Below are 14,345 nucleotides of genomic sequence, written 5' to 3'. Positions count from 1 at the left end.
GAGGCGGTGGTTGGAGCTGGCAAGTGGGCTTCACCTGACACCCCCGTCTGGCCAGCTGGGGAGGCCCCGCAGCACTGTGTTGAAAAAGATGCTGGGGGGGTGGGGTCCAGTGGCCTTGAGTGAGCACTGGTGAATACACCCCCACCCGAGGCAGGGCACACGGCAGCACTGACCAGCTCAATATGAGTCAGCTGCTGAGCCAGCACCAGGGGGTCGCAGCACATGCCCAGGATGTCCTTCTGAGTGGCTGGTGGCTTAGCCTTGAGGACAGACCCTTTGTCCATGGCTGGTGAGCGGAGCTTCTCCCGCAGCTCCTGAAGCTGGTTTCGGGCAGCTAGGGACAGCAGCAGGCTCTGTGTCATTTGGGCAATGGCCTTCTTCACTGTGCCGTTCTCCTGTGGGGGCAGGGGACAGTGAAGGTGCTGGTGTGGGCTGACAAGACCAGCACCTCTCCCAAGGAACCTATCTCCTAAGGATATGCCTAACTTTGAACCCACATCCCTACTCAAACCTGCCATGAGCATTTGGGCCTTTGAAGACAGAATGAAATACAGTGTGAGCTGCTCTGAGTACAGCTGAGGGTGGCTTAGCTGGCTACCCTGTGGGGATGGGAGCTGAGGGCCAGGCCAAAGCCAGGGGTAGGCTTCTGGGTCTGAAAACCATGGCTTTCCCCAGGGGTGTCCAGCTGAGAAGCTACTATTGGCCTTCCCACAGCTGGGGGGGTGGGGGGGGGAGGAGGTTCGTCCACAGTAGGGAAGAGAGTATCTGGAAGGGCTTCCTGCAGGACCAGGAACCTTCACTCCCTGGGTGGGAGCAGCCCTGGCCCTGCCCAGAGCTCTCCCTGGGCTTTCTGAGCCCTCCAGCCAGACAAGCTGCTGAGCACACAGCACTTCCCAGGTTTCCTGTCTCCACAAAAGGCCAGGAGTGTGCTGGGGGCCAGAAATGCAGGCAGGTTCTTACAACCTCTTCCTAGGTTCCCACTCCACTCACCCCAAACCCAGGAAAGGGTGAGGCCTGGGCTCATTCCAGCTCACCACTCAGGCCACAGGGTCTCCCATATGCAGAGGGTGCCGAGGGCAAGCCTGGCCCATTGCTGGACAGCTGAGCAGTCTTCTTGTGGGGAGGGACACAAATGGAGCCACCGAGCAGTCATCTTGGAAGGGTGACAGCACAGAAGACCCACCCTCCTATGAGAGTCGACCCCCTCCCCCCAACATATACCCAAGGAGCTCTGCCAGGGTCCAAGGAAGACCTCACCTCATCACACTGTGTGACCCGGTGGGTGATGACCTTCAGTTCAGCCATGGCCTTCTCATCCTGGAAGTCGTAGGGGAAGGCCTCTGTCCATTCCTTTAACAGCTGTACAATCTTGGCTGAGAAGGACTTCAGCTTGGCCTGGGGCAGCAGGGCATAGAGTAAAGTCACCCTCCAGAACGGACAACAAGATGACAAGTGATACCAGCCTCCCCATCTCCCCCACACCCATTACCACCTGCAGGACCTACCCTCCCCCCGGCATTGGGGTGAGGGTGCTAGGTAGTGACATCCCCCACCCTGTCCACCTGTGGTTTTCTTGTACCCGCTTCGTTTCCTATTCCCCTTAGTTCACCTCTCTTTCACTTAAATAAATTCATTTTCAAAAAATTCATCCTCACTACCATGACATAGAAAACTAGTTTCCTTTGCTGTAATTAGAAGTTACCCATTTAAAAGAACAACAATGAAAACCAAGCAAAATTATTAACAATGAGAGACTCTTGCCTGCCCCCTCTCAGTTAAAAGCAGGTTGGCAAGTCCTGGGAAGGGGTGCAGACACTCAGGCATCCCTCTCCCGGCTTCATGTCCTTAGAGATGGGCAGGCACCCCTGCTATTGCCCTGGGTCCACACACATGTAAGGTCTGAGGAAGGTGTGCCGAAGCCTTGGCCGCAGTGTCCCAGCTGGTTCTCAGTGCCCAACCCCACACTGTCCCTCTGAAATGACCACGTGCCCACACCCCTCCCGTGCCCACCACAGCTCCTCAGCACTGACCAGCTCCCTGCCTGCCTGTACTTGCCCAATCCAGACGGTTCTTGCTGCCCTGGGGGCCTCTAGCCACTCATCCCCACATCTTTTTGTCCACATCTGCCCCACCCCTGCTGAGCTGCCTCCAGCCGGCCTGATCCTGGCTACGTACCCAGCTGGTTCCCTAGCGATGGCACCTCGTGCCCTACAAGGCCTCTCCCAGCTGGCCGCCTCACTCCCTGCAGCTATTCCTCCTCGCCAGGGTCCAGTGCCCGCAGCATCCGGGAGGCCTTGATGGCACTCCCCCCAGATGACCACAGCACCCCACACTCAGCAGGAGCTAGAGCCTTGGACTCAAGAGGCCCTACAGTGCATGTCACCATGGACACAGCCTGGCGGGCTCACCCCAGGCTCTTCTCAGGCTTCTACTGTCCCCACGCTGACCTTCCACCTATAATTTCATCTCCCCGCCCACCCCACTTGGCCTTATTTTCACCTGTCTCTTCAGGAGCCTTTCCTAATCCTCTGCGGTCAGTGCCTGTCTCCTTCCACCCTGGGATGGCCTCCTCTGACAAGGAGACTTAGCCCGGAAGCCTGAGCTGCAAACCCGCAGGGACAGGAGAGGGAAGGTAGAGGACAAAGTCATCAGCAAACAGGGGCAGGACATGCTCTGCCGCAGCCCAGACTCGGCCCTGCCAGTTCTCGGGCCGCACACCTACCGCCCCATCTTCTGCACCAGACTGGGCTTCTAAAAGCCTCATCCGAAGCACACGCCCCCAGCCGTCCTGGCCACCCAGAGCCTGGCTCAATCAGAAGAGACAACAGGGGCAAAGAGCCCTACCGAAGTCACTGAAAACCACTCTGAGCAGGAGTCAGCCTGCGAGGGCTGCCCCCCGACTCCCACCCGCAGAGTGGTGGCTGTTCTGCCGGCTGGGGGCCTGGCGCTGGCCAGGGCTGCCGGCGGGGCTGTCTGCTGCGGGCCACTCCTGAGAAGAGGTGTGAGTGCCCACCGAGAGCAGCCACTTTCAGCATCCCATGAAGACTGCTTGGCTCTGTGTGTACCCCATGCCCCACGGGAGCCATGCCCCCGGGGTGCCAAGCGGGCCAGAGACAAGCCAACCCGGCCCAGTCAGCCAGACCCATCGTGCCGGCGTACTCTGAGCCTGCTTCTCTCCCCAGCGTGAGCCGGGGGGAGCGGGGATGCAGAGACAGGTAGCCCCCATCAGCACCTTTACCTTCTCAGACCCCGTCTCCAGCTGCTGCCTCCGCTCCAGGCAGATCTGCCCCACACGGGCCAGCAGGTCATGAGGGGGGATGAAGACCCGGGAGCTCAAGAGAAATGTAAAGATGTATGTCCTCTGAAGAAAAGAGACCAGGAGAGAGGAGGAAGAGTAGGTCATAGCCGGTGTGGCCCCCTCCAGGTCTGCTCAGAGCCTGGCTAGCCACCTCCCAGGCCCAACGGCACCATCCAGCAGCCGCGCCTTCTCCTGCGCGCCTTGCTGCACCTCGAACGCCCTTTTCTCTCACGGCTACCCAAGTCCTGCCCCCCCCAGCCCCCCACAAGGCACAGATCAGATCCCACTTACCGGCAGCTCCGGGGTGCGCCCCTAACAAGCTCAGCTCCCAGCAGTCTTGCTCTGCTGGGATTCTCCCCCACCCTCGGTCCTTCCCCACGAGGGGAGAGAACACCCAAGCCTGGATGTTGGTGGGATTCTCCCAACCTGGGTGAGCCTGTCGCCTAGTCCACAGTGCCCCAGGGCCAGGCTCCAAGCGTGCTTCTCCAGGTCACCCCTGGCCTTACCCGGGGGGCCAGCCGGGGGCAGGGTAGGGCGCTCTTGGAGCCAGCACCCGGCAATAGGGGACCGCTCAAGCAGTCACCAGCCAGCTGTGGGCTTTATCTCCCCGCTGGCACACCCGGGCCGCTCTGTCCCACAGCCTGTGCCCTTGTCACTGGGCTGCCTGGGTCAGGTTCTGAGGGGTCCTCATGATCTGAACTAAAAGGGAGCAGGGCCCAGGGTTCTCTGAAGCACTTTGTCGGACACGGGTCAGCACCTGTGAGCTCTCCACACTGGCCCCTGCCTACGGACGGGTTCAACTTGGGAGTGGGGGGAAGCTGTTTGGGGCTCTCCTGGATATTCTACCCCTACATGGCTGCTGCAGGCTGGGGGGCGCCTAGGAACCTTTGCCTCCACTCTGGGCCCAAAGGGGCAGGTCTGGGCAAGCTGGGCCATGTTTGCTGAGAGCACAGGCCTGTGGAACAGGACTCAGGGCCTCAGGCCCTCACTGCCCTCATGCAGCCTTCAGAGGCCACTGGAGGAAACTCTCCTGGGAACAGCAGGGGTTCCTCTTAACCGCCCCCACCCCCACCCCACCACGTACACACACATTTCCCGTGTCCGGTCCCCAGGCTGAGCGGCACGGGTGCTCAGAGATCTCAGCTGGTCGGTGGCCCCCTTCTAAGCAGATGGCTCAGAAGTGTGATGACAGTCACCCAGGCATCACACCTTGGAGTTCTCAGCCAAGGCAAGAAGAGCACACAGGGAGGAGCCCTGCACTTCCAAGGAGCACAGAGATTCACTGGTGCGCATGCATCCCCAGCTGCCCACAGACATGGCGCAGGGGCAGTGGGGGAAGGCTGTGGGAGCTGGTGCCCAGCTGGGCTCGCCAGCCCTACCTTTCTGCTCTACCACCCCTTTACGCTCTCCTGGCAGGCCGCTGTGATGCCAGGGCATAGTGTCTGGGCGATAATCCTGGGTAACGGCTGAGGAGGTTCCGCTGGGACAGACCTGAAAGAGGAGTAGCTCCTCCCACAAGGCCACAGAGCGGTGCTGGGGTTGGAGGTGCCAGCCCCGGGCGCTGATGCCCTGCCCTAGGCTTCTTCAGGGCCTCAGCGCCGCTCTCCCCGGCTCTGCCACTGGTCCCCAGCTGCCAGGTCCGCACCACCAATAGCAGCCCCGGCTCAACTCTGGGAGGGTTTTCTAGTAGGATGGAGTAGACAGAGCCCCAGGAGGGAGGGAGGACGCCTGACATGTTGGGGGGGGGCCAGGAACACCCAGAAACCGAGTTGGCTCCAGCACCATTAGATAACAAGCCTTCGCAGTTTGACTCTCCGAAGGGAGCGGGCAGGCCCAACACCACTGCTGCTACGGGATGCCCCTTATCAGAGGCAAAAGGGAAGCCACACGTGACAAGGGAATCTTTCTAAGAATGTGCCCATGGCATCTTGAAATGAAGAGGGAGGATTTGAATTGCTGCCGAAGGCCAGTCCTGCCCACGCAGCCATGTGCCTTGGGGTCTGCATGCTGGCCAGGCATGGCGGGGCTGTCTCCCCTTTTTCTGGACTATGGCAGTTCATGCACAAAACAAACTTCCCAGCTCAGGGACAGGACACATGCTGGGTGGACCCTCACCAGGACCCCAAGGCGCCAGCCTTTCCCCTTAGACTCCTCATCCTCCCTGAAGACCCGGTCCAGAGCTCAGGCCCCTGTCCCACCCCCTGTGTATCTGCTTCCTTGTGCCATCAAGGCTCTCTCCCAGCTGCCCGGGGTCAGCCCGGAAGTCACTGCAGGCTCCTCTCCCCTAGGCTGGGGGCAAGGGGCAAGGCAGGAGGTAGGGCTGAGGCTCCCTGATGGCCTGGCCCTCCCCATCCCAGAAGCAACCTCCCCTGGAACCTGGGTGACCCCCACCAGTCCCACCCATCTCCAGGCCCTAGAGACTCACATCCGGGTAATAGTCCACTGTGGGGACCAGGTGCTCCATCAAGGCCTCCAGGGACCCAGAGATGAGGCGTCCCTCTTGGAAGACGAGGTCCCCTGAGCTGCTGGCCCCGCTTCCTCGCTCCCCCATGCCGGGCTGCCCCTGTCCACTACAGCTGGGCCCGAGTATGCTGGAGAAGACAATGGACGTCTGGGGCATAGTTTCCTGGGAAGAAGAAAAAGGCATCAGAGGCCCAGCCGCCAGGCCCTCCTCCTCCCGGGCCAGCCTGCATCCTGAGTGTGTGCAGGTATACAGTGCGAGCCCCAGCAGGGCCAGGAGGGGCACCCCACCCAAGGGTGGGCATTAGAGCTCAGCTCGGGTGGGCAGGCAGGCTCCTTGGCCTGCAGCCACCAGGTGTCTGATAAATGTTTCTTCAACACCTGCTCTGTGCATACGAGGCCTCGTTCCTGGAGCCTAGACACACAAAACCCTGCCCCTGGGGTTACATTCCGGTGGAAGAAGAGAAACTATGGAGGAGAACACGAAGCAATGTACGGGTGGTCAAGGCAGCCTCAGCTAAGATACCATTGGAATAGACTGATGGTGTTAGTCATGCAGCACCCTGGAATGAGAAAGGAACATTCTAGGCATAAGGGTTAGTAGGTGCCAAGGTCCTGAGGCCAGTGTGTATTGGAGGGAAGCAGCAGAGAGAACCGTCTGAGGAGTAACAAACCAGCCTATGCACACCTGGGGGCTAGGGAGCCATGTGCTCTTCCTCCACGTGAGACAGGAGGCAGGCGGACTCCGAGCACAAGAATGACCTGACTCAGGGTGACGGTCAGTATTTCTGCTGTGTGGAGACCCAGCAAGGGAGGATCTGAAAACCAGTTGGTAGGTTTTGTCATAACCCAGGAAGAGACCGCTCAGGTCAGGTGGTAGCAGAGGAGGGGAGCAGGGTCGACTCTGGATGCTGTGAAGGATGCTCTTGGGCCTGAGTTATTGACCAGCACGGGGAAGAATATGAGGGCGGTGTTTGGGGCAAGATCTGGAACTTGTTTTTGGACATGCTGAATTTGAAACGCCTATTAGTCTGACATGTCAGACAGCAGTCTGGGGGGTGCTCAGTGCCCCCAGAGCTGGGGCCACCCACAGGGTCCTGGCCTGGCCTCACACTGCAGCAGAGCCTCATGGAAGTCCTCCTGAGGTCTAGGGGAGTCTGCAGCCCGCCTGGGCCTCAGTTTCCCATGGCCCACGCAGCTGGGAGTGCCTGGGAGGCGCCGCACGGGGATGAGTGAGGCACATTTGCAGCCCGAGGCCTCTAGTGCCCACGTGCGTGCTCTCCCTCCCACAGCCAGAGGGGCCCGAGCTACTGGTTTGACCAGTCCCGCCATCTGCCCGCTTAGAGGGCAGGCCGGTCTGGGTCAGAGTGGAGGAGCGGGGCTTCCTGTGCTCGCTCCCGTGTCTGGTGAGCACTGGCCAGCAGGCACCACCGCCCCGCACCGGCCTCCCCAGGCAGCCGTGAGGCCCTGCCTCCCCAGAGGTGGAGGCCGCCCCGCATACGCCCTCCGTGGGCTTCCCAGTGCTCACCCCTGCTGCAGCTGCTCCCGGCCCTAGCCTGCTTTCTGACCCAAGCTGGCGCAAGCTTCTGAGCCCGTGTGGCCTCAGTTTCCCCACCGTGCGAGCAAACAGTAGTCATGATTATTTTAGTCATGAGAGGGCCCGGGGCCAGTGTGCTCTGAGGTCTACACAAGCAGATCCGACCACCACCCCACAGCACATCAGCTGAGCCTCACCTGAGGGGAAAAGTGCCCTCGGCCCAAATAACACAGGCTTACCTGCCAGTCACCCGAAGGCTGCCTTAGGAGTCTCAAAAAAATCCTCTGTAAGGAGAGTAAGAGCTCAAGGAAAGCCCGAGGGATTGACATGCCCTTGGTCCCCAGGCTCAGCTGCCCCACTTGGGATGGGGCTTCAGACTCACAGAACACACCGCTCAACACATGGCAGAATGCACATTCTCAGGCCCTGCCAAGTCAGAAACTCAGGCGCAGCCCTTGATCTGTGCCTTAGCAAGCTGTCTTGGGGTGGGGGCGGGGGGCCGCTTCTGAGGCTGCTCAAGTCCATGTGTCTTCGGCAGCCACCTGCCCGTGGCCAGCCCGGGAGTTATCACCCTGCTCCTCCCCCAAGGCTCCTCACCCTCACGGGGGTCTCAGTCCTCCAGTGCACCCCACCTACGCCCTGCCCAGCCCAGAAGGCCACAGGAACAAGCTGCCAGGAGAGGCTCATCCCTTCGGCTCAGGGAGCAGCTGGGCTGAGGACCCCATAACTGGACTCCCCAACTGCACAAGATCCCATATTGCCCATTTTTTCAATGACATCAATATAAGTTTACATAAACGCCCAGAAACATGTGGCCATCCACCACACCAGTTACAGAGTTTACTACAAGGGAGCTGGAGAAGGAGGAGACTTTCACTTTCCATTCTATACATTTGCAAGCTATTTGGTAACTTTTTTTTTTTTTAAAGATTTTATTCATTTATTTGAGAGAAAGAGAGCACATGAGGGGGGGAGGGTCAGAGGGAGAAGCGGACTCCCCGCTGCGCGGGGAGCCCGATGCGAGACCCGATCCTGGGACTCCAGGATCACGACCTGAGCCGAAGGCAGTCGCTTAACCAACTGAGCCAGCCAGGCGCCCTTTGGTAACTTTTCTAAATGGCACATCCATTTTGTCACTTTTAAAATAACTTTTTTTTAGTGCAAAGAGGCTGAGTTTTGAAACCAGCACTTTTTATAAAGGCATGTTAGAGAGGATGAGGTCCAGGGCTGGGCGTGTGGATGAAGGCAGGAGCCGAAGGACCACCGTGGGTCCCCAGAAGAGGCAGGCTTCGAGGCAGGGGTCTGGAACCCACTCAGAGAACAGGGAGGGCCCACAGGGGCTGTACAGGACCACCCCCGAATCTACCCTCCCCGGGGACCCCCCCCAGGGATGCTGCCTGCCCACATGTCTTCCTCTCTCCCCTCCTCTGTGCACCAAGCTCACGCGTCCTGGGGGCCTCTCAGTCCCTAAGAGAGCCCCCACCGCAGCCATGAGCACTGAGGGGTCTCCAGGTGCAATGCCAAGTGGGCAAAGACTTAGAGCACCCTCGGGCTTGAAGCCTACTCTGCAACAGCCAGCTCCTTGCCCCTGGCCAAGTCTAACCAGCCTCCACTTCTGCAGCCGTTAAGTGGGGCTGGGGACAAGCCCTGCGGAGCCCTCTACCTGCCTGGCATTTCCGCGGGCCACCGCACCTGGCCCCGTGGTCCCCTCTGTTCTTGCACGGGGCGTCCTCCCCTCCCATCCCAGCAAGAGCAGGAACTGCCATCACTGGCCACACTCCTGTGTGTCCACTGTCCCTGACTGGCCCCCTTCTCGGGGAAGGGCCACTCAGAGTGGCTCCTGTCTCGGGTGGGGGAGACACAGCAAGTGTCATCATAATGAGAAACCAAGCTCAGACAGAGTCCATCACACGAGCCATCAGTGACACCAATGTGAGCACCGAGTCATCTCGCTAATCCTCACGGACCCCACAAGAACCCCCACAAAACCCATTATTCTCCATACGCTGCAGATGAGGACAAGGCACAGAGAGACTAGGAGACCAGCCCGGGTCACACAGCTAGGTCGCGGCAGTGCCAGGACGGCCGTGAAGGCAGTCAGGGGGACCTGAACCTGAGCGTGGCCCGGCCACCTGGAGCTCTGTCAGGGTCCTCGACCTCTCGGAGCCTTCACTTCCTCATCTGGGGAATGGGCACAGGGTGGGCTACGTCCGAGGTTTGCTGGGAGGATGAAATGGGCACTTGTGTAAAGTGTGGCACGTGAGACGTGCTCTCACCGCCCCGTCCAGGAGGAGCCAACTCCACAGACGTGCCCGCTCAGCACCCGGCGCAGGCCGTGGGGGTTGCCCAGGACGCACAGGTCCCCAGGGGCCTCAGAGAGCCCGAGCCCGCACGGATGCCCTCAGGCCAGCGCGCTGCCCGAGCTCGGCAGCAGCACCACCAGGGGGCTGGTGCGCGGGGTGCCTCGGCCCCGGTCGGACTCACCGGTCCTCGGGAGTTGGGAGTTTTCGATCCTCTCAGAAAGCGGCTCTGCTCCAGGCGAGGCTCAACCAGCAGCACCTCCACCGGCCACCTCGCAAAAATGCAGGACGGGTTCCAGCCCCGGCCCGCCTGCCGCGTCAAGACGGCGTTTTTGTGGGACAGGCTTGGGCCTTGGAGAGCGTTCGCCTGCAGGTGAGGAGAGCCTGCCTCCCCCCGGGTCAGTCCCGCCGCCGGACTCCAGAAGCACCTGGGGCGTTTAAGAAAACACTGCCCACCCGCCCCCAGCAATCCTGACTTAACCGGACTTGGCCGGGCGGTTTTCAGGGTTTTCTAGGGGAAAATGGGAGCAGGGGGTACAGGGGGCCTCTCGCTCACCTCTGCTGCCCTTGGCTACACCCAGACACGACCGGAGGCTGTGGACACTCGGAGGAGAGCTCTGGAAGCCTCCTGAGGCCAGGCCCAGGACGGGGGAGGACGGAGCCGGGGTGGGCCAGCCTTCCACACCGACTTCCCTGGGGCCCGAGGCTGGGGCCCACCCGGACAAAGCAGCAGCCTGTTGCGGGGAGTGGGAGATGGACTCACACTCCCCGCCTCCTCCGCCCCTTGCGGCTCCTCCTCTTCGGGCAGGAAGGCAAGCACCTGCCAATTATAGACGTGGCTCACAGAGAGGCAGGTGAAAGTGATTGCCCGCCTCCTGGCAGCTGGGCCTCACGAGCTTCCCACCGTCCTCACGGGGCCAGGTGAGCGCAAGGGCAGGCCCGGGGCCCCGGTACCCAGGCGCAGGCGGGAGAGACCCGGCCCCGAGTGTAGAGGCGGCAGCCACGGGCCAGCGCGGGCCGGCTCGCGCCTGGTGTTACTTGCTCTCCGGGAGCGTCTACGGGGGAGTCCTGCCTGCACCTGGGCCCCAAGTCTCAAAGGGAGCCGGGGGACCAGGGGGCCAGGGGACCGGGGGGCCAGGGGACCGGGAGAGAGGCCACGCCCACTGCTCCTGCCCTGGGAGGGTGGCACCGTGGCGGCTGGCGTGGGATGGGGGCAAGCAGGGAGGGCTGGTCCCAGGGACCCTCCGCTACCTGCCACCAGCCGTGTCCAGGAGGCTGGCCGTAGGTGAGGCAGGCCAGGTGGGCCAAGCAATAAGCTGCACTGTCAACCTCTCCATCTTTGGGCCCCTTCCCGGGGCTCCCCGCACCACTCCGCTCCATCTGCCATACGTGCTGTTGCTCCCCAGAACAGGAAATGGCTACAGTGGGGTCCTGCAGCTACCCCTGCTTCAGCGCTCACTTCTGCTCCCCCTCCAAGGCCCAACAAGGGACATGACCTTGGGAAACCCCCGGCCTCCTGCCACTCCATTCCTTGAATGCTCCTCGTCTGCACCCCAACCCGTGACCACCCACCCACACCTGCCCAGGTCCTTTCATGGGGGTTCAGGTCTGGGACTTCAGTGGGAGAGTCCAGAATGGAGTCAGGAGACACACACTGTCTCAAGGACAATGGGGAAGCCTCTGAGCTGCTCTGAGCCTGTTTCTTCTGCTCTCAACTGGGTATAGTTTCTTGCCCACTTCCCTGGCAGGGTGGTGGTGAGGGCTAGATGAGAAAATGAAAGCCAGTAGCCCCGGGAGCAGTGCTAGATGCCACCACGGGCCGCCACCTCTGTGCCTGACCTCAGTGACCTCAGTGATACCTGAGTGACCAGCACTGGCTGCCACCGCTTCTGACCTCCAGCCCCTGGCCCAGGGCCTCACCCCTCAGCAGGCCACATGACTCCTGCCCTCAGCTGTGGGTTCTCGCTGAGGCCACGTTCTGTGCATCCGTCCAGGCTCCACGCACAACCCGGAAGTCAGGGGGGCCAGGTTACACCGCAGGGGTGAGCTCGGATCAATGGGACATGGGAGGCAGAGCTAAATTCCCCTTCCTCACCCCAGATGGACTGTTCGAGTTAGAAAAGTTTTACAGAGCCTCTCCAAAGACATCCAGTGAGAGGGAGTCCTATAGGAAGGCACCCCACGCATCCATCCCCTCCCGCCTGCTTCCTGGGGACCACGCTCCCCAGTAGGTGGCAGACACGTAAGCTTTGGCTCACGCTCCAATCTCTGAGGAAGCTGGGCTCAGAGAAGAGCATCCATTTGTCTCGTTCCTGTCCCCCCGTGCCACGCCCACAATAGACACATGCTGATGGCCGAGCTTATGGGACAGGGCACTGGCCCCAGAACTTCACAGCAGGGCTGGGGAGTGCAGGGGAGAACGCCCAGAGGACGGCTCCGGCCCAGGACAAGGGCTCGCACGCCAGGCCGTGAGAGTACAGAAGATCACCCCGGTCTCCGGGTTCTGCTCGCCCGGCCACCGACTGCCTGCACGTGGTCCTGGACGCCTGGGGCGGTCTGGAGCTCTGCATCCACGCAACTCAGATCGAAGGCCCCTTTTGGGGACCCAGCCAAAGTACTTCGCTTCTGAGTAGCTGCAGCTGCCCCGCCTCTCGCACACGCTCCCCCTCCCCGCGCACGGACAAAAGGACAAAAGCATCAAGAGTGTGCACTGAGGGCCCAGGAGGAGGAGAGGGCAGCACAGCGGGTGGGGGCAGCTGGTCTCAAAGACTTGGAGAGACTAAGGGGTGAGCACACGGGCAGCCCCGGTGGCCCGAGAGACCTGGCGGAGATGGGGAAAGAGGAGTTTTCGTTTTCTGTAGAGGATTATGAATCAAATTCCCTCGTGCAGCCTCTTCAAGAGACCTCCGCTGGAGATGTGAGTGCCACCCACTGCCACAGTGTTTCCTGACGTGGCGCCAGCAAACTGGGGCCCTTCAGGGTGCGTGCCCCTCCCTCGGGCAGCAAAACATAGAGGGCCACACGTGTGCAAAAGCCAGATGTGCCCTGGGAGGGACAGCCATGCCCCGTACCTGTGTGCACCTTCTGTAACCTGGGCCACAGTCCTTCGACTCACAAACCCCAGCGGTGCCCAAGACGGCCTTCACAGACCCTGCACGCCACGGCCGTCTCCCCCAGAGCCCCCCGGACTCCTGGGAGCTGCAGCTCTGGCGGAGGCCCAGATCCTTCTAGGCCAGGGCCTCACTACGACAGCCAGAGCCTGCTGTGAGCACCCAAAATGCGCCCATCACTGCGTGTCCCATACACCCATGTCCGCCCAGGCCTGGGTAAGGGTCACCCTCCTTTCTGAGGGCTTTTCCTGCTCCCTGTACCGAGCCGCCCCGCGAGGCCCAGGGGAGCCTGACACCGCCCAGCAGTCTCGTAAAACACTCCCCCAGCGGACGAGCTGATGTCCTCACCGACAGTTTACTTGAACATACTCGGGGAGGGAATATAAAGGACACTGACTCTGGAGAAACATCCAATGACTGCGCTGTGTGCCGAGCCGTCCGCGTTCACGGCTGTCCGGGCAGCCCCGGCCACCTTCCTGGAGATGTCCGCGTGCCCATGGTCTGCTCTCCCACGAACAGGCCCTCACCCCGGCCTCCCAGCCCTGGAGGGAGCCTCTAGATCATGGCTGCACCCCCCAGGGGCTTCACTCAGAGCCGCCAGATGCGGCAGGAGCCTCATCCCGGGAGGGGCAGTGGCCTGCCCCACTGCGGGGCTCCCCACACCAGCTCTGTCCCCAAGGCCTGTCCTGGGCAACGGGAGGCAGGGCTCCACCCGACCCAGGGCATCTGCAGGAAGCAAGCACTTCCTTCAGCCCCAGAGGGACTAAGGGAGGAACACAGAAGATAACTGGCTAACCTCAGACAGAGCCAACTCTGCCCTAGCCGATAGTGGGGACAAGAGCCCATGGAGGGGACAGTCCCCTGCACAGCAGGACAGGAACAGTGTCAGGCCTCCATTCGACTCTGAAGGGGAGAACGGGGATAGGTTCCCAGGACAGTCAGAATGTTAGAACCCCTTCCCGATTGTGGAGTCTGCAATTCTGGAAATTTCTGAGAAACACAGAAGCGGGGATAAGCTTTCTTTTGACTAACCTTCAAATATTTGTCATGAGGAGCTGGAGCCCGGCCAGAGGCTGGGCATCACACATCTCACATGATGCAATGCCCCCTAAGCCAGGGGGAGGCACAGAGACCCCCACGGTTCATCGCAGCACTTGTATAACGTTGCTCAGGTAGGTGGCGGTGACTCTGTCAGCCCCACATCCCTGCTCCTTCTCAGGACTGTCGTTCCTGCTCAACAATGTCCCTGGCTGGGGCCTGACCCTCTGAGCGTCAGAGGAAGGCGGAGGCCCTGGCCCTGGACACGTGGATAAATGCACACTCCCACGGCATTCTGCATGTAATTCCAGGGATTGATGGGTTCCCAGAAGTTCACCTACGGATGCGAAGTTAAGAATCCCAGCTTCTTGGAAAACGGGAACAAAATGGCCTTCGGGGCCCATCCCGCATGAGTGCCCAGGGACGTGCCCGGCGGTGGAAGAGGGGCCCCCGCCGGCCTCGCCTAGCCAGGCTTCGCAAGGGATGCTTCTTTTAGAGGCAGCACGTGGGCTTCTATTTTTTAACCTACTCAACAAAAACGAAGACTATTTTTAGCTCAGCAAGCTGCAGGGCATCACAATTAGCAACTGAAAATTACACAT

The 14,345-nt window shown here is 60.9% G+C and overlaps 1 protein-coding gene across 2 annotated transcripts in view; it reads right to left on the bottom strand.

Annotated features, from left to right (window-relative positions):
* RASGEF1A (RasGEF domain family member 1A) overlaps positions 1 to 14,345 on the bottom strand; it is a 30,193-nt gene that overhangs the window by 4,590 nt on the left and 11,258 nt on the right. For both annotated transcript variants that reach the window (XR_004682793.1, XM_035024500.1), the window contains exons 2-5: positions 5,724 to 5,924; positions 3,239 to 3,361; positions 1,258 to 1,395; positions 174 to 395 (exon numbers count right to left, since the gene is read on the bottom strand). Coding sequence is in view for 1 of the 2 variants with exons in the window: in XM_035024500.1 (XP_034880391.1) it covers positions 174 to 395; positions 1,258 to 1,395; positions 3,239 to 3,361; positions 5,724 to 5,924 (684 nt within the window). In the remaining variant the exon portion in view is untranslated. The remainder of the gene's footprint in view (positions 1 to 173; positions 396 to 1,257; positions 1,396 to 3,238; positions 3,362 to 5,723; positions 5,925 to 14,345) is intronic.

Source organism: Mirounga leonina, unplaced genomic scaffold, assembly GCF_011800145.1.
Source record: "Mirounga leonina isolate KUSES-001 unplaced genomic scaffold, KU_Mleo_1.0 Mir_114, whole genome shotgun sequence".
NCBI lineage: Eukaryota > Metazoa > Chordata > Mammalia > Carnivora > Phocidae > Mirounga > Mirounga leonina.
This window is presented reverse-complemented; position numbering and strand designations above follow the sequence as displayed.